Below are 19,765 nucleotides of genomic sequence, written 5' to 3'. Positions count from 1 at the left end.
TATAGATATTATACGCTCCTGATACTGTATAATCGGAGGTTTCTCAAACATTTTATGTGTAAAAAGCCATGATGATTTATATCTACAACTTCCTAACTGTACCAATAGCTGGCAGCACTGTCAACCTGGATCAAGTACCAGTTGTGCTTACAGCGTGTGAAAAAACCAAGGTCGCTGTACCTTGATATGCCCTGATGCCCACTGCCCACCTCATAACCCAATAAGTCAGCCACATCGTGTGTGTAGATAGTGTGAACAGTACTCGGTGGGTGCATTTGCGCTCTAGGTGTCTTAACAGCATGGGTAGATATTCTGGTGGGCTCTATAGCAGACAGACCCTGATTGTTTGCTTGCTTGTGAGTTTTGCCATCTCACTGTCACTTGGTGTTATTATTGGATGGTTTTCACACAGCAGGTAAGAAAACACTTGTGTTCAGGTGGAACCATTGTTGCATTCATTATTCTTGAGTGCTGCGTTAATCTGCCAGTATCAGCAGTGATGTATATATCTATATGCACACACATTCCTAATATCAGGGGTTAATAATGACAAATAATTTGTGGTAGCTGCTGTTGCTGGTAGGCTACTGCTACTGCTGCTGATAGGGTCTATGTCCCCCAGGGTACTATCGGAGGGTACCCTGGGTACGAATCGATATATCGGAACGTACCCTGGTACTATCTAATATGCTGGACTGTACCTCGCCTACTCCACTAACGAGTCTAGGGAGTCGCCTACGCCTACTCCCTAACCCTAACCCTAACCATATCATATAGTTACCAGGGTACGTTCCGATATATCGAACCGTACCCAGGATACTCTCCGATAGTACCCTGGGGGACATATAGACCCTATGAGCGCTACTGCTATGCTATTACAATGCTTTGATATCTATGTAACGCTTCCTTGTTTGTGCAATGTCTTTTTGATGTAAATGGCTCGTATGATCTTATTCACTCTAGTCCATCAACATCAACCCTTCCTGACTCGTTCCTGAGAGCAACCTCTGATGGAGATCCCAGCATATCGGAGAAGATTATAACTCAGATTGACCCAGAAAACATTCGTACTTACCTCAGGTAAGACTTGTAGATTGAAGATGTAGAGACAGTTAGGATGGATGCAAAAGTCATGTGTGAAACTGTGTGTGCGTGTGTGTGTTCATGCGTGGGTGCATTAGCATGTTTTTCTGTGCATGCATATCCCTTGCTAAGTAGACCACTGATATTCTGGACTCAGGGCATGAAATTAGCCAAAATGTGAACAGGCCCACCCAACATTTTAAACAGGCCCTTACACGTTTGAACAGGCACTTAATTTTGTTCAATATATTCCATTATTAATAAAAGTATTAGCTTTGTGTTTATTAGGCATACTCATAGTATTTCAGTATTTTATTGCTATCAGTGGAGTTCTACTTGTTTGACAGGAATTGCTGGAACATGATGTACTTCTTAGTAGTCACTAAGTAAAAACTAGTCAGGAAATTGGTAAATATTGTTGATATAAAGGCAAGATAGACAAAATGTTGAATAGGCAAAGTGGACCGATTATATGGGAGGTTGAACCGGCGGTTTAGGGTGTTGAACCGATGGCCGCTGGCAAAATAGCGCCAATTTCGCGCACTGTAGACTGCATGGTGTGTTTTTAATTTGTTTTGCGTGGTTTGGTAATACAGAGAGTTTATTTAGGAAACACTAAAAAGCCAACAAAATATTTGGAATTGCGCTAAATCTAATCAGCTTGGTTGTTCTTTATGCTTGTATATATGTATACATACATAAGTCCTTGCCTACCTAAACTGTACTGTAACGAACTCATTGAAACTATAATATTTAGCTTTGCATTAGTACAGAAAAACAATGCATGGCACTAAAGGTCAAGACACACTGCAGTGACAATGACCAATTGTAACGTTCAGCGTCAAAGTTGCAGCGACGGTCCCCTTCTACAATACAGGCGCTAACGACTGGTGTTATGTCAATGTTCATCTCCTTTCTCTCTATACAATGGCAGACATTTTAAGTTTCTAAACTTGAAACTACACTAATCGGGGTCACATCGGGGGCAATATGGACAATCGGTACGATTTTCTGACAAAAATCGATAGTGTAAACAGCAACTCAACACCAACTTCTGTCGGGTCAAGTCAGGGGCAAAGTTGGAATGCACTTGAAATCGGTATGATTTGCTGACAACCCCGATTTTTGTCAGCAAATCATACCGATATATAACTATTTCTATTATTACGGTTGTCACCTGACATTATCGTGTGCATGTGCAATAGCTTATTGGAAATGATAGGTTCTATTTTTTAAATGTTGTTAGACATTACGGTTGGTCATCGTTGCTGCAGTGTCTTGCTTGACCTTGGGTGTCAAATATAAAAACTACCCAAAGTTGAGGCATCTATAAAGTAATAAAGTTCTTGCACGCATGCTAGCCTATAAATCAATATGTGTGAATGTGGAATGTATAGATTTATAACACTATGGTTATTTCTTATCTTAATAACCACTAACAACAAACAGTAGGCTACTATAATAATCTTTATATTTATGACACATCACATGGTAAAATTGTGTGATAATATTTGGATGTGTGCGTATGTGTGTGCATGTGTACATGGATGAGTGAGTGACCACGTTATGTTGTAATATGTACAATACACCAAACTATCACATAATATTGAAAAATGTAAAAAATGCAGGTTACATACAGGTTAACAACATACTTTAGATGTGATGGTAATCCAGCTAATCGCTGCTTGTCCTTGCTATATCCTCTAGATATTTCACATCAACATCTCACTTGGCTGGTGATGAACAAGATCGCATTCAGGCTGAGTATGTAAAGAAGCTGTGGCAGGATCAGGGACTGGATAGTGTTGACCTGCAATCGTATGATGTTCTCTTGTCCTACCCTGATGTCAATAGCCCCAACACAGTGTCGCTGCTGGATGATAAAGGAACGGTAGGAGAGATTCAGCCAATTCTTTGGTTTGTGTTTCTTGTTGCACGTTGCAAGCAAATGGTCTTCTTGTTGTTATGTTGATCTTTATCACCATGTAGGTTACAACGAGATTACATGAAAAAGTCTCTTTCATTTATGTCTGGCTAGAAGAATAATGATCATTACAACATCTTCAATCGTTGTCTTGCATCCAGCACAAGAATTCTTGTAGCAAAGCTGTGTAGAAGTCTGTAACAGCAGTGCAGGTGTAGATGTGTGTGTTCACATCCTCATCTGAAGTGCTAATTGTTATAGGCAGTCTATACGACGGATGTGCAGGAAAAACCTCTAACTGACGACCAGGCAGATGCAGACAACATCATTCCTCCTTTCCATGCCTACTCTGCATCAGGAACGCCAACAGTACGTATTTTTGTTATGCTATTTTTGGCAGTGTACAACCAACCGTTCTTTAATGCAAGTACAAGGTGGGTGCAAAGAGCTCGGCCACAGTGCTATCTGTGATGATTACTAACAGTGGCCCAGTCACACAGGCAGTTACAGCCCAGTCACAGCATGAAAGCTAGTTTAATCTATCTCCTTGGAACTGCTTGGAAAATAATTTGCTCTGAATCTTCGTGGTTATAATGTATAGAAGAGTGCAATTTTAATGTCAATTTTCAAGGTCATGAATCCCAAACTTTGGCACTTTATGTGATATTAATCTGGGCTCTTAAATTTTGAACGGGGCCTCTAATATTTTTTATGTACTAGTATGCTGTATGTGACTACTAATTTTTAGAGACGTTTTCATCTTTGCATGTCTGTCTTCTGACTATTGAACATCTCAAGATGATGAGACTTGATTATCAACATCAGTTGGCAGATTCATCAATGATATGCTAACCTTTTGAAATGCCAGCACACAACTTTTATAGTGTTTTTCACCTCACTATATCGTGTTATGGAGGAAATTCTTGTAACAGTCATGTTTACTTCAGCAACTAGTCATGCAAACAGTCATCACTTGTAAATATTGCTTTAACTGGCTCTGCGCAAGGAACATATAAAGCAGCTGAAGGAGACAGATAGTCTGATGGGGAAAATGGAAAAGTGGAGAAACAAGTTTGTCAGGATCACAACATCCCCTGCTACACGATCCAGATATTTTGGCCCCTAAAACATTTTGGCAGCTAATTCCACATCCACTCTATTAGCCGGATGTTGAACCCTGTGACTTTAGATGTTTACAAAAAGTGGAAGAACCGCTGAACGGGAACCAATGTGACTCGTATATAACTTCTACTATTGGTCCACATACGTTCGCCAATGATGCTATGTTGATTTTTGTAGCCAATATATACACCTGAATTTAAATCTGTTAAATTTCAAGCCATCGAGAGTGACATTGCCATTATGATGCATATTCATGCAAATAAAGTTCAATAATGGCTACAGTGCAGATTAAATGAATAGGCTTTCCTGAGTGGGAATATGATGTAATACTGTCATACTGTCATACTGTCATACTGTCATACTGTCATACTGTGTTGTCATGCCATTCTCAATGTCTGGTGTGATTACGTGTGCCTTGTCATTAAATGTGCACTAGGAATGGTGTTTAGGGCCTAGTATCTGAGAACACATTTTACTCGTAGGGATAACTAATAATGCATTTGCATTTTATTTTTTGCATTTAAAAATAAGCGGATAACAGCGGATAACATTGTTAAAAGTTGGTAAGTTGGTTTGTTGGCCATTTAAGCTGTGTAGACTTTGTTTAGCATTAAAGTGTCTGGGGTTTTGCTTCGAGTTAGTGAGTCTCCAAACTGCAACAAGATGGGCATCAGTAAAATATTTTCATTGTAAGTTTAGTCGTAGGTTATTTATAATACATTAAGCAATCAGTAAATTCGTGTGTATACGTTTATTAAAGGAAGAATATACACTGTATGTTTCAGGGTGTGCTCGTATATGTAAACTATGGGCGAGTAGAAGACTTCAACTACCTAACACGCAACAAGAGCATGAACCTCACAAATGCTATCATGCTGTGTAGATATGGCAAGGTGTTCCGTGGGGAAAAGGTAGAACTCTTGCACTCTCATTATATTTATTGTCTTGATATCATAGCTTGAGATTTTTTTGAGGGAAAATGTTTATAAACTTAAAAATAATTGATATTAAAATTACTCATACACATAGGATGCCATGTTCAGATATTTCCAGTTAATTAATTATTGAATTAATTCAATGCTAAAATTGTGCATGAGAGAATAATTTTTTGCTTTGTACAAAAATTTAGTTTTGTCCCATACAAACTGTGGTTCATGTGTCACCAGTTGTAAATCTAATTGACTGGGCGAAAATTTCACTTGATATATTGTCTAAGAAGAGAGGGCACTGCTATTCATGAATTATGACAACATTACCAATAGAGCTTTTAATGATTAGAAAGTGTGGTATTTGAATGACTTAAACATCTGTAATTATGAGCAGATTGTCAATGCTCAAGCGCATGGGGCAGCTGGAGTGATCATCTTCTCAGATCCCAGTGACTATGCTATGGATGGGACAGAACCTGAGAATGTTTACCCCAACACGTGGTGGCTGCCACCCACAGGCGTACAGCGGGGAACACTAAAATTATCATCGCCCCCTGGTGACCCACTTACGCCAAGTTACCCTGCCACTGGTGAGCAACAATCCAAGATTTGTGTGATTGTTTTTTCATAATCGGCCCTCATGTGGCTGATTTGAGAAAAGGAAGATAGTGATTCTAGGTGTAATTGAATTTTTCATATTATTTTATCTCCACTGTTACCTCATATTTCATATTAATAACACGGTTTGTCTTTGCTTCTCTGCTCACTTTTTACTGAGTTATGTCACAAACATTGGAAATTTCAGCTCTCCTTGTAGTCCATATGTTTAAAAAAATCTATCCATATTTTTAGCTCATCTGACGTAGTCGGATGCAGCTTGTAGAATCGCATGATTGTCCGTCCGTCCGGTCGTCCGTTCGTCAGCAGTTGGGCACAAATCTTAACCGCTCGACGTACGGTCACGATATTCGGGACATAAGGGGGTAATTCGAAAACGAGTTGGGATGTCGAAGCTGGGGGTCAAAGGTCAAAGGTCAAATGTCAAGAGGTGTAAAAGAAGGGGGAACATTCCTTCCTCAACTTAAGGTATAGGGAGGAAATGCAGAATTGCGGCACAAATCTAAACGGCTCGACCTAGGCTCGTGATAGTCGGTGTATAGCATCATGGTAGGAAAAGCCATCACTGTGCCGAAATCGGAGGTTACAGGTCAAAGGTCAATGGGGCAGAGGGCAGATTTTAGACATTTTCTGAGGACATGGTTTGACGGAGCGATTGAAAAACATTTTTGTTTCAGCGGTGACCTACCATTTTTATGGCTTTATTGAAAGGACTGTGAAATGTACTTTCCGCTGACATGCGAAGAGTAAGTGTCGGATAACTTTTTGACCCTCAGGAGGAGGGTTAAACATTGATTTGTTGACTGTTAACAAAGGACTGAACTGCTTTTGCTATTATTAGAGCCCATACCTGTGTGAATGTGAGGCTACAGTTGCACAGTTTAATTGCAAAGGCAAATGTTTGTTGAACAAGATTTACGCTCCTTAAATCATATTATTTTGTAAAGCAGTCTGTCTATAGCACCCTGAAGGCTGAATGAGTGAATGCTCGTGTGGGTAGGCAAAAACACGGGCTGCAGCCCATGGCTGGCACGCTTCTAATCATAATTGTTGCTTGCCAACCTGCAATGCACATGTGTCTGCAATGCATAGAGATTAGGTGGGTGCGAAAGTGTAGCTGATATATTTGTTCCAATTGGCTACGAAAGTCAAACAAAAATAAAGAAGACTTATGTATAAGACGTCTTGCTATGCACAAATGAATTTATCAGCAGAACACCAGACACCAGATGAGCCCTGTTGCACTGCGGCACTTGTTTGAAGTGGTATTACGTGTGCTATTTACAGAACATGCATACAGAGTTAATCCTAAAGATACAGACTTGCCAAAGATACCAAGCCATCCTATCAGCTATGGTGGAGCCTATCACTTTCTCAAGTAGGTTTAGTTGGCTATAGCTTATATAATGAACCTCTGTAAGGCTGGATACTGTAAATGTTTATGTTTATTTGGGTAACGGACTTAAATATAAACAAGTACTGATAATTTATGTGATAATGCTGTCACCTTGTGAAATACATTTGTTTCTTTGATATAAACAATCCATTTTATTTCTTTATAACGTCATTCACTACAACATTTCAACTACCTGTTTCTTTTCATGCGTATGCACATGGACACGTCCACAGGCAATATGTGTGCATGTATTTTTGTATCTATGTTCATGTCATACAGGGAGCTGAGTGGAGAATCTGCTCCAGAGGACTGGCAGGGTGGACTTAACCTTACCTACAACCTGGGTGGAGAATTCATCAAGCCTGGCTGGGCAGTAAGGATGAATGTTTCAACGACCAATCAGAGAAGGAAAACCTACAATGTGATCGGCACAATTGAAGGGGAGGTTGAGCCAGGTGAGAAACAGGACAAAAGTAGGTGAAATCTCTGTTATCCAGTAGCCTTAATATCTTGGGTGTGCTGGTCAGTCTGATATTCCTGTTGTTAGAGGGTGTTACCCCAGCAAAATAAAATAACACAATAACAAGAACACCAGCCAGTGGCTTTGATTCTACATCAGTTGTGTATTACAGCAAGTGAAGCACATTAATTAGCACCATGAATCTCTAAAATAGCTAACCAGGCAAAGTAATGGATAGCTCAGATATTCATGCACTCAATTTTATTTGGCTTTCTTGTCAGTTGAATAGGAGATACTAAATGCTTTACTGGAAAATGTCTTTTTATCTAGGGCACGTAGATAAACACGGTTATGCATAACGAAAGTCATATAATTATGCAGTAGAGTTATGCATAAAGATTCTTCATAGTACATATAGCTGCATATACATGTACCTCTAAATCGTTAGCTTAAGATTTGTGCATGCCCTAACTCAATTTTTGTTAAATCATTACAGACCGATATGTGTTAGTTGGAAATCATAGAGATGCATGGGTGTTTGGTGCAGTGGATCCATCAAGTGGAACAGCGGCAATGTTAGAACTGACAAGGGTTTTTGGAAAACTTAAGAAAGAAGGTTAGATAATCTTGTTGTTAATTCTTCTATTATTCTGTATATTCTGTTCTGTATTAGTATGCATATACCTTATCTAAATATATGCAGATGCATTTCACTGTTAATATGTATTATTATATTATGTTACAATAATTGCAGAAAGAACTAATTGTTATTACAACAAATGCAGATATAGCAGCATCTACAGTGACACCAGCAGGATCAGCTGCCCCATGTAGCAGCACCAGCTTTAGCAGTAACAGTAACCACAGTAACACTAGCTATATTAGCAGTGTAATAGCCCTAGCAGCGTAATCATAGTAGGCTTGTAACTCCTCTTTTGTAAGGTTGGAAGCCCAGAAGAAGCCTGGTATTCTGCAGCTGGGCAGCAGAGGAGCACGGTTTGATTGGGTCCACAGAGTGGGTTGAAGTGAGTATGCACTGCATACATGTTAGAGCCATGCGGCAGCCATCCACTCATGCCTATCTGCAGCCCTGCTCCAATAATGTCATTTTTGTTCCTATCGACATCATGCTTACTGTAGGTTCTAATGAGTAGTCTATTGTGCAGAGATATTTATTATCATGAGTTAATAATGACAAATTTGTCATTATTAACCTCTGTTATTATGAACCTGGTTATGTTCACATGCCACGTCAGCTTGATAATCACTTACTAATAGCATAAACACATACATCTATATACTATTGTTCTATCAGTCTATTGTATGAGTGTACTGTTGTCATAGCATGGATCCTTGGGTCAAGGGTCCATGACAAACAAAAAAGAACATGATAGGCTAAGGTGTGTCCTAAAGGTTGGGCAGTTAGCCCCTTCATTACCCCGACCAAGTAACCAGAATAACAGGCAGAAGAAACCCTGCAAATCAAGCAGAACGAAAATTATAAATACATGAAATATATACAGCAATCTCGTTTTACCTAAAATCTGCGTCGATAGTGTGGCTACACAGCTCATCATAGCTTCAAAGTAGAATCCTTCATTGAATGAATCATACCCGAAGTCTCTCTGCAAATGGCGTGACGCCTGGACAGGCCTCCACTCCAATAGTACACGGTACACTGGTATCTATGATAAATCAACAAAACATTCTCACCTCTCGGGAGAATAATGCTCTATGTTTATAAATTAACTAGAACCTAAACTTATATGACATTCACGTGTTAGCATACATTTGTTGACATACACATGAAAGACCTCACGTTAAAATCAAAAGGTGCCTTTAAAACAAACATTGTCATTGACATAAATTTGTAAATAAGAGATTGAAATTACTCTTCTCTGGAAACCCTGGAAATTGCGCATAGTTACAATACCGTACAAGGCACACATGCGTATGTAACACCTGGGGTCTATGCAGAGTATTCTCCCAGCTGACTAAACCTTTTTTTGGGACACGTTCGTGGAATCGCCCCGCTACGTCAAATTCATGGCTTTCCTGTGATCCTTCAGAACCTACATAGCGACACTATTGTACAACTGTACCATTGTATAGACATGCTCACGCAAATAGTAATTATTCATGTGTAGCTTGTTTTGAATTTATTTTTCTAGGACAAACTCAAGTCACTGGTCAACAGGGCACTAGTGTACCTGAACGTAGATATAGCAGTACAAGGTAAATCTTGCAGTAAACAAGTGTGGCATAGTGAAGTAAGGTATGTAGTAATAATATTATCTGTTTGTGATCTAGTAAATTGTCTTTGCTGATGCTCTCAGTGTAAATGGTGTATGTTTCAATCACATATTCACTTGATTCTCAGGTAATTTCTCGATACGAGCACTGGGAACGCCGACCATGTATCAGTCTCTTTTCGATGCGGCAAAAAAGGTGCATATATAGTTTAATTGATGGCTTTAGGGATTCCTCGACAATGCAATTTTTTTAATGTTAAACAATTTTGTCAAGTATTTTACAATGTGTAAAGTGCTTTAAAAATTGTCAGACGGGAATAGTAGAGTCAGACGTTGTAAGCATAGAGTAGTAATTGAATTAGTTGAAATGATAAATCAATACACCAGTTCTATATATGCTAACTGCTCAATGTTGAACAACTTAAAATTAGCTTTCTAACTTACAATAAGGGTTTTTGACTTTAGACAAAACTAAAAGAAACAAGTAAATTGCAGGCCATATATATATATATATATTGTATCAGTGTTTTAATAAGCATTACCTATTGTTTGTCTCAGGTGCCAAATCCCAACTCAACATCTGTTGCTGAGGCGTCCACACTCTACGACCAATGGGTGCGCTGCTTCCCTGATAACGTAACAGCAGACCCCGATGATACACAGCCAGAGTAAGTGAGGCAAATTCACCTTTACATTTCTTTTTTGCATTTCTTTTATTTTTTTTGTCCTGATTGCAAGGTACAAAGAAATGTTTTTAACCTCAATTAGCTGTTAGTTATCAGTGAGTCCAGAAGTTCAGGAGTTCTGAAAGGCGTCTGGTGAATGGGGAGCAGAGTGGGGTTAGAGGGAGACCCCCTACCATAGATTGTTTTACTGAATGCTGTTGCAAAAATGAACATTCTATTTCATATGAGAGAAATCTTTGCATTTTACTAGAAATATTAGGCCTACAGTGGTGAAAGGGGTGGCATCCCCATGGTCCGCCGTACTGGATCTGCACCTGACTTATGTGCATTTCTGATAAGGGTCAGCACGTCTCAGAAATTTCAATACTACCTTTTTACAAGACTGTTTGTTTTGGAGAAGAACATGTTGAATCCATTGCGTTTTATTCGTGCCCTCTTGATGGCATGGAGAAATCTCAAACACTTATCTCTGAAACTATAAGGGTCAACAGCTCACCTACCATAATATTATACACACCTAATACATCGCGCATAATATCTAGTAAGCAATAGCAGCATTCTATGTGCGTACTATGTAATTTCTAGAGTCGCAGCTCTAGGAACAGGCAGTGACTATCGCAGCTTTATCTATAATGGGGGTGTTCCATCTTGTGATATCCGCTACACGTGGGATAAGGTGAGTGTGGCCCAAACAAATGCCTGCTGGCTTTTTAGTGTAGACTTGCCAACTTGACTAACGTGTGCACTGATGTGGAATCCTTACTGGCTCAGCTATGTTCTTACACCTTTGTCACTGCAAATCTCATGCTGCTGTTAGTGAAGCTGGTGATGACTAATGTTGAAGATGCTTGCATTGACGTTGCTGGAATTGTCATTAATACATCTGTTAATTACGTTTGAGGATGATGGTCATGTTGACTATGATGATGCTGATGATGATGACAACGATGATGATGATGATGATGATGATGATGACGATTAGGATCATTGTGGATTCTTGCTACTATTTTATTGATATATGCTACTAATGTGGGTTTTTTGCTACTAAATTAGTAACGCAATCCACACATGTGGATTTCTGCTACTAAATATGGATTTGTGCTATAGTAATTGTGGATTTTCCCTACTCAAGCTTCCTCGATCCTGGTTGATTAAAAAGGAATTGGTTGCTATGATCACGAAAAACCTTTTGTTTTAACAGGTGCTTCCAAGGAAAGTAGGCACTATACTGTACTTGTAGTTCAATACATATTTTGAAGTATTTATACAGATTCTTTAACTTATGTTGCTTCAACTTGTGAATCTTAAGTGCACTTAAAATAAAAATGTAAGAATGTGGGCAGTGGAAGGGGCAGCCGGTGGGGTTACTAAAAAAAAGGGCTGTGGAAAGAGTGCTAGAATGGTGAGGGACAGTAGATGAGAGTGCTAGAAAGGAGAGGGGCAGAGGGAGTGAGTGCTAGAAAGCAGAGGGACAGCGGGAGAGAGCGTTCGAAAGGAGAGTGGCAGCGGAAGCGTGTTAGCACAGGAAGGGGCAGCAGGAGAGAATGCTTGAAAGCAGTGGGGCATCAGGAGAGAGCGTTACAAGGGAGAAGGGTAGCGGAAGAGAGCGTTAGAAGAAAGAGGGGCAGCGGGAGAGAGTGCTAGAAAAATGGTAGTGGGAGAATATTAGAAATAATTGAGGAGGCAAAGAAAGGGAGGAAGAGGGGAAGTATAGGGAAGGAATCGCAGAAGATAGCGAGAGAGGGTGAAAAGAAATGTTGTGACACATAATCTGTAATATGTTAATAAAAATGAAATTACAACAACTGAAATGATATGATCAACAATGGCAATACAAGTAGAGTATGTATTTATGAAACAATATATTTCCTATCATTTTCATTGCAGAGTCATGGCTATGGGTACTGGCAGTGATTTCTATGCTTTAGCATTCAGTGCTGGGGTGCCATCATGTGATTTAATGTTTGAACATGATGTAAGACATATTGTTCAATAACCCTGTGTAGGACCTTCCTATCTGTTGTTAGGAAATATTTTGTGCTGGTGACTTGAGTATACTCATCTGTTTTCTGTCGTATTTACGCACGTAACTATTAATTAGATACTGAAACAAGTGGCAAAGGTAACAATAACATCTTGCATAACATATCATTTTTCATACGACAATAACATATTAAGTATAATGTCACAGGTTCGTATTGGAGAATTGTTGACAAGATGATAAATATATTTATGATATATAATAGGTTTTACTAAAAACAGTAATTTGCTCCAAATCTCTTAGCTAATACAATTTTTGTATGCAGGCTGAGAGCCATGGTGAAGCAGCCAGCTTTGGTGCAGAAACAGCAGTGGGTGGGGGGGGGCAAATGCTGGATTTAAAATATGTATGAAGACATGGTCTACTGAACCTAGTGAGAAAATATACGATCATACCTGGTTTATCAGTGTCGTTACTGCTTTTAAAAGATGAAACGTGCTTTTGATTTTTCATGCTTGTTCATGCAACTTTGATTTGTTGCTCATTACACATCCATAAGGAAAGGCCACACAGTTCTTATATTCAGGATAATAATCATCATTGGAAAACACATTATTATATCGAGTATGATGGGGTTTGCATGGGGTCACAAAATGTTGGTTATGAAATGTTTGCTGATTTTATCTAGGAAATGTTTCATAGTGGACAGCAAGAAACATTTTTTTGTTATCCTGGTCCTAGCAAAAATATTTTAGTTGTAGTTTTACATGTGGCATGCTCAGGTACATTGTGAAGGCCAAACAAATTTATAAGCTTTTACCATAAGTGAAGTCAATCCTGTAGCAGACAGAGACCGACACTTGCATTCTTACAACTTCCCATGTAATGCTTAATCCCCCTTTAATTTCAACATGAAAACTCACTTAAAATATATGGGTACCAGAAACTTGATTGATTTGCATGGCACTTTAGATGTAGACCTTTAGATGGATATTTATATCTGCAGCAGTTTGGTATCTATTGTCACCCATGTCAGCTTGTGTAAGGTTTTGCACGATTGTAGTACCTACTAGCTTGGCACTAATCACATGAAGGTTTTGCAATCTCATGTTTATGTTGCATGCACTTGAACTGGTGGCTGATTGTTAGCATCTAATGGCACCCTTCTATCACTGCTCATCCTTGGTGGTGGTATTTATGACAGTGCATTGTCATATTATGCTTGAATCAAATTACTAAAGTAATTTTAATGTATTTTTTATTGATGTATAAACAGTTTACTGGTCGTGAAATAGCCATGATACTATTAATGATGCGGTGTATTCGAATGAAGTACAAAATGTAGTACATGTACATGAAATTTATAGTGGATATATTTCTGTTTGAAGATAAGTACAGATCTTATTGGGTTCTATTTGTTTTATGTGCATTGTAGGTCCAGTTTTGTTGGGATGCTTTTTTTAATGGATATTAAATGAAAGTCCTGACTTTTTACTTTTATTATTTCTAAATTTGTTAGGCTATTCTCTTCTGATTTCCAGTTCTCCACTCCTCTGTCATCGTACCCATTGTACCACTCTGCTTATGAGACATTCTTCTTGATGGACAAGCTCATGGACCCTACATTTGAGGTAAGAACTTCCTAACGCGACTAAAGGTGGTTTATAATTAAATAACTTCATCGGATCTCTATAATTTACATGCTAATAACGTTAATCTCAGTTAAATCCATAATCAGTACAAAATAACTTACTCTAACTTTCGTCAGAGTAAGTTATTTTGTACTGATTATGGATCTAACTGAGATTAACTTTATTAGCATGTAAAGGTGGTTTGTTTTTTCAGTTGGTATATATGACCATCTACAGACTTACCTCTATTTCCGTACTTACGTGGCAGTCTTTCATTGTCTGCACACAAGCGAATTGTATCATTCACTATCTAAATTTGATGCCAGAAAAATATTGCAAATGAAGTAGGTGATGGTTTCAATTATAGTTGTGAGTTGAAAACAGTATGTGCAGTGTGTGCAGTGCATAAGATGTTTGTTTGTTATTTATACCCATGGCAGCTGGTAATCACTTCACGCATACCTTTATGCAAGTTGGATGTCTTTTTATCTTCCAGTATCATGCAGCAGTGACCAAGATGTGGGGAGAGATGGCACGTAACCATGCTGACTCTATCCTCGTGCCCATAGACCTCTCCTACTATGGCACCAGCTTGGTGGACAGTGTTGCCAAACTACAGAAAGATTACAAGCAGCTATTCATTGACAGTGGAGTCACCTTTGCTGCTTCACTAGGTGCAACATTGTACAAGATTGCTAGATACAGTTAGAACGAATGGCAGTAACAGCTAAAATCGATGGGGTTTCTACAAGATTGACAGCAACAGTTGGATTGTGGGGGTATTCTGTAAGACTGGTAGAAGCAGGAGGAGAAGATCTTATTTTTGTTAGATTAATATTTTATTTATTTATCCTGTAGGTGGCAGAATTTCCAATGCTAGGTCAAATATGAAACCCACAGATTTTAACGTGTAAAGAGATCCCGATTTTGTTTAAAACTATTTATGATATCACGGAAAACAAATCTGCGTATACATGTGAGTATATCAAAAATGTTTTATATATTGTGTAGATTTAGTAAAAATCCTGTTTTTGGCTTTTTTTCACAGTAATGATCAAGACATCTGCTAAGTAAGCTGACAGCTGTGGTTCTGTTTCAGATGTGCTGGAGACAGAGGTAAAGAGCTTTCAAAAGAGAATTAAACAGTTCATGCAGGAAGCCAATGAAGTTGACCACACGAAGTAGGAACTTGAAATTCACATATCTCTTGTTGTTTATTCAGCTGTCTCAATGTCTTACAGCTATTGAGCGAACGTTAAATAAACAAAATTATAGCATTAAAATAACAGGTGTAACCTTGCAAGAGTGGCGTTACACTACCAGGAAACGAGGAATGATAGAAAATTGCAAAATAAGAGTGTATAAATGAATGTATATATGTATTTCATTGGCAGGTCTAAGCATTCTTGAAAGAATCCAGTGAATACAGAATTTAAGCAGGTGTCCACATTGTTTTAATGGAATTACAGTTGCAATCTGGGAAATTCTGACTATATATTTCACCCTTTTCACACAATTTATTTTAACAGAGATAAACTTTTGCCACATACTGGATATATCAGACCTACCTCACTGGATTCCCTCATGTGATTTTAGTCTTTTCACTAGGTCAACGGATTACTAACACATAATAATGCAAAAACACTGTTGTCTACTCACTTGTAGCACACTCGCAGTGCGAGCAGTGAATGATCAACTGATGCTGCTTGAACGAGCATTTCTCGACTCCTATGGACTTCCGGGACGCCCTCTTGACAAGTGAGCATGCAACACCTGATTAATGTGATTTTGGAACAAGAGACGATCAGGACTATGACGTATAGTTCCACTGTTCTGCTAGCTGTAACCAAGATGTTAGAGTAGGCCTGGGTTAGCACTACAGGTTATAGTTTCAATGCTAGTTTCTACTTTTGGTAGTGTTCTAACTTTTATTTTCTTGTCTTCCTCCAATTTCGGCAAGTACAAACGGATTCCTGTCTTCTTTTTATTTTGTCTTAGTAATGTCATTCTGCTTGACTTGCTTCACTCATTTAAAACACATAATGCTTGTATCAGTGCAGATCATTTTTTCTTCTGCAACCGTCCAACAGCTGGCTATACTGTATGTGTGTTAGCGGTTGGAAATTATGCTACAACGAGGCTATTGCTTTTGTTATAGACATATCATCTACGGTGCAAGCAGTCAGGACAACTACTCAGGAATGGCCTTTCCAGGATTGTTTGACCTCTTGTTTGAAATTGACAGAGAACCGAACCCTGCAGAAAGATGGGACAAGGTGGATAAACACTTATCTGTTCTAGTTTATACTATACATGCTGCAACAGCTACACTGAGCAGTGCCATCTAATGACTGTATCAGAAAACACTTGTGGCACGAGTTGTGCAACTACGAACTGAGGTCTGAGGTCGGCACTGTGATATGAAAGCACTGCGGTGCTGTATAAGAGGATCTGGTAACAGTATTCGTCACTTTCTCACTTAGATTAGCAGAACTGGTGCTAATACATAAGCTGACCACCACTGCTGCAATAAGAGCTTCGAATGAGGATGCGTTGTTGTGGTTGATCGTGTTCATATTAGGAATGCTTCATCAATGATGTCACGTTACTGATGAATTGCACTTGATATGTGCGTGAAAACTAGTTCCTGTCATTTTCCCTTTTCGTGACGAGAACACTTGGGTTGGCATTAGATATGTTTCAATGTTTCTCTGTGTCATTGGATGGGGTTGTATGTTTTATTAATGTTATGGTGCTTTCAGATACATTTAAATGTTTAGTTATATCTATAAATCGAGAATATATTAATGCATAACTTTATTCATCAATTATTAGGTACTACCAATATTTAAACAATCCTTTTAACATTAAAGAACTAAAGTGAGTTGTTTAATGTGATGGTTCGCATACTCGTAGTGTATTACCTTATGAGGATATCTATATATATATATACGTATATATATGTAGCTTAGTTTTATTGATGATTACTTTCAAATACCTAACAACGTCTTATTAAGCCATCACACATATATTTTGTATAGGTCTAAGTTCTTGTTCGTGTTATGAATAGTTAATCATAGATTGAATACGATGGTTATCATTTAGCAGTGAGATGTCATCGCGATAAAACACTAGTACTGATAATATCAAGAGCCTGTGAACAATAGTTCATGTCCCTTGATCCCTTGATGATATCACAGTTTAAATTATGATTATGGTATACATTTTAACAATTTGTATCCGTAGGTTTGTTCATGTCTGTATAAATATAGTTTGCTAAAATATTACTATTAATATTATTATTACTAGATATTTTACTATTGGATATTTCAGAATGTTTATCCAACCTCAGCGATTAACCATCTTGGAGCTTTTCTATGTGCGTTATACTAATTCAAATGATACCGGGTTTGGCGTGATATCGGTAGTCATCAGAAGTCGGTAAATGTTACTGATATGTCTTGCTAAATATACTTCATCTGTGCTACGATTCCCTGCTGCTGCAATTGCTTCGACGATTTCTAAAGCCCTTTGATTTGTATGAAATATGATCATGAACCATAATCACTACCGATTTTATTAGTTAAACAAGTTTATTGACATACGTGAATTAAAATATTGGATTCGTTGCAATTACCCCACGTTATTTGGCATTCTAGTATCTAGGCGTATCTGGACTCGCATAGTGCGCCTCGCTGCGCTGCTCACATATGCCGCGTTCACACGGAGCGTTCGACCCGTGTCGTTTCGCTCCGTGTGAACGCGGCTGTAAACAGATGCGGATGTTATGTATTGAACCGTAGAGACATTTACTGACTTGATGCATCTCTTTATTATAATATTAACTATCTTGTGTATACGTGCTGACCAACCATACTAATCTGTGGTAAAAACGGGCAACCAATTGTAACTGTTTAGTCGAATAATAATAATAATAAAAAAATAAATATTCATAATTACAATAATAGGCCTACAGTAGTTACATAATATATTACATTTACTTGAAATGATGACTCATGGACACTGTGTTCACCGTTTCTAATAGCATATTTTACTAGCTCTAGTTCAGATAACATTCGCTGCACTAGACGCTTTAATAGGCGTAACTAGGATTGATACTTTACATGCAATCGATTATTCTGTGTGATGGTGTCAATCGGTAGTAGTATCATTTCGGTCGCAACGGCGCAACTCGATTAAAGCATCCCTGCTAGTAATTATATCACAATAAACAATACCGAAGACGTCGCGAAATAAAAGTGCGTCAAAAAATACGGCGTAGTACTCCCACTATATATTTATTGGATTGACTATGATATCGTTGTTCTCTGCGTCCAATCGATATGTGATGAGGCGCGTGCGTACAGCAGGTATGCGTGTCGCTTTCATGCGTCCAATCCGAAACGCTTCTATCTGAGAGGCAATGAAGCTTGCATCAGTATTGAAATGATCCCCTTGTTCTCCGCGTTTCACCCGTGACGTCACCCAGCACCTGCGCGATAGCGGGCGATGATTGGACGGTCGTTTTTTATGGAATGCTGGATGATAAATGGTCGGGGATATCAACGCGATTGTAAAGCTGCGAGGAACACTGCTAGTGACAACACATTTTGTAAGAAAAGCCGCTCCCATGCGCTATATTACACGCCTCGTCTCACTCCCTAACCTAACACTTGTGGACACAAAATCCAATCCATGGTTCATCCAAGTTCATCGAGTAATGCAAATAGCGAGCATATCGACACAAAATAATACTTTATAGCAAAACAATAATAAAATACATTCAACTATACACATAGGAAGATAAATAATTCGTAATTATTAATTTTGTGTTGCCATAAAATGTGCCGCATTTACATATGACTAGAATGATATGAAGTGGACTAGAATGATAAGAAAACAAATTTGGGCGTTACCGTCACACCAACGAGAAACAACTAATAGTGAAACTGTCATGCACACAAGCCCTTTCTTTCTCGTTTCTATATAATATTACCATAGGCGCACTAATTATCTTTATCTATACTGCCTACGTACACTTACCATTCCCTTATATACCTTTACACAGACTTTACCATGTGCTCAAGCCATTCGACAGTACATCTATTCTGCCCCCCCTCCCCCCGACCCACCACCAGAACCCTCTTGTTATCTCTGTCCTATACCACCTGACTAGTCATTGCCATTCTCTTCTATGATGTCTCGCTTGGCGGTACGAGGCACGGGCGTTGCTGCAAGCGAGCGACTCGTCCTCGACGAATCGTCACTGTCATCGTCAACGTCTGCCGTCGCTGTTGTCGCCGCTTTGCCCTTCGCCAGGAGTCGCTGGAGATAGCTGATGTATTCTATGGCACCTCTCAGCGTCTCGACCTTGCTCAGTCGCTTCTCCTTGTCGTTGATGGGGAGATGCTCCCGCAAGCGAGCGTATCCATCGTTCACGCACCGCACGCGCTGCCTCTCCCGCTCGTTGCGGCGCCGGATGAAGGCTGGCTCGAACGCAAACGGATGCATGCCTAGAACCCGAGACAAAATTATGATCATCAACATAAATAAATCGACTAATCCTGGAAAAAAATTATGGCGACAATAGACAAATTTATCGTTCAAAATGCTTTCTAACAGAAGAATTGTTATGAAAATATCAATGGACACTACTATGTATATTTGATATATGATAATATAT

The 19,765-nt window shown here is 38.8% G+C and overlaps 1 protein-coding gene across 4 annotated transcripts in view; it reads left to right on the top strand.

The window, feature by feature from the left end:
• Positions 1–18,044, top strand: part of LOC106814541 (N-acetylated-alpha-linked acidic dipeptidase 2-like) — a 22,553-nt gene extending 4,509 nt beyond the window's left edge. For 2 of the 4 annotated variants that reach the window (XM_014818856.1, XM_014818857.1), the window contains exons 4-21: positions 964–1,080; positions 2,791–2,974; positions 3,269–3,376; positions 4,915–5,040; positions 5,453–5,648; positions 6,964–7,054; positions 7,352–7,527; positions 8,029–8,148; positions 8,475–8,557; positions 9,704–9,767; positions 9,913–9,980; positions 10,343–10,452; positions 11,056–11,146; positions 13,993–14,082; positions 14,579–14,756; positions 15,182–15,263; positions 15,748–15,840; positions 16,241–18,044. In XM_014818856.1, coding sequence (XP_014674342.1) covers positions 964–1,080; positions 2,791–2,974; positions 3,269–3,376; positions 4,915–5,040; positions 5,453–5,648; positions 6,964–7,054; positions 7,352–7,527; positions 8,029–8,148; positions 8,475–8,557; positions 9,704–9,767; positions 9,913–9,980; positions 10,343–10,452; positions 11,056–11,146; positions 13,993–14,082; positions 14,579–14,756; positions 15,182–15,263; positions 15,748–15,840; positions 16,241–16,430 — 2,167 coding nt within the window. In that variant the 3' untranslated portion in view covers positions 16,431–18,044. Of the gene's footprint in view, positions 1–144; positions 416–963; positions 1,081–2,790; positions 2,975–3,268; positions 3,377–4,914; positions 5,041–5,452; positions 5,649–6,963; positions 7,055–7,351; positions 7,528–8,028; positions 8,149–8,474; positions 8,558–9,703; positions 9,768–9,912; positions 9,981–10,342; positions 10,453–11,055; positions 11,147–12,357; positions 12,446–13,992; positions 14,083–14,578; positions 14,757–15,181; positions 15,264–15,747; positions 15,841–16,240 lie in introns of those variants that run through there. The other 2 variants (XM_014818859.1, XM_014818858.1) reach the window with 2 other exon arrangements.
• Positions 18,045–19,765: the final 1,721 nt, after the last annotated feature.

This window comes from Priapulus caudatus, unplaced genomic scaffold, assembly GCF_000485595.1.
Source record: "Priapulus caudatus unplaced genomic scaffold, Priapulus_caudatus-5.0.1 Scaffold941, whole genome shotgun sequence".
NCBI lineage: Eukaryota > Metazoa > Priapulida > Priapulimorpha > Priapulimorphida > Priapulidae > Priapulus > Priapulus caudatus.
This window is presented reverse-complemented; position numbering and strand designations above follow the sequence as displayed.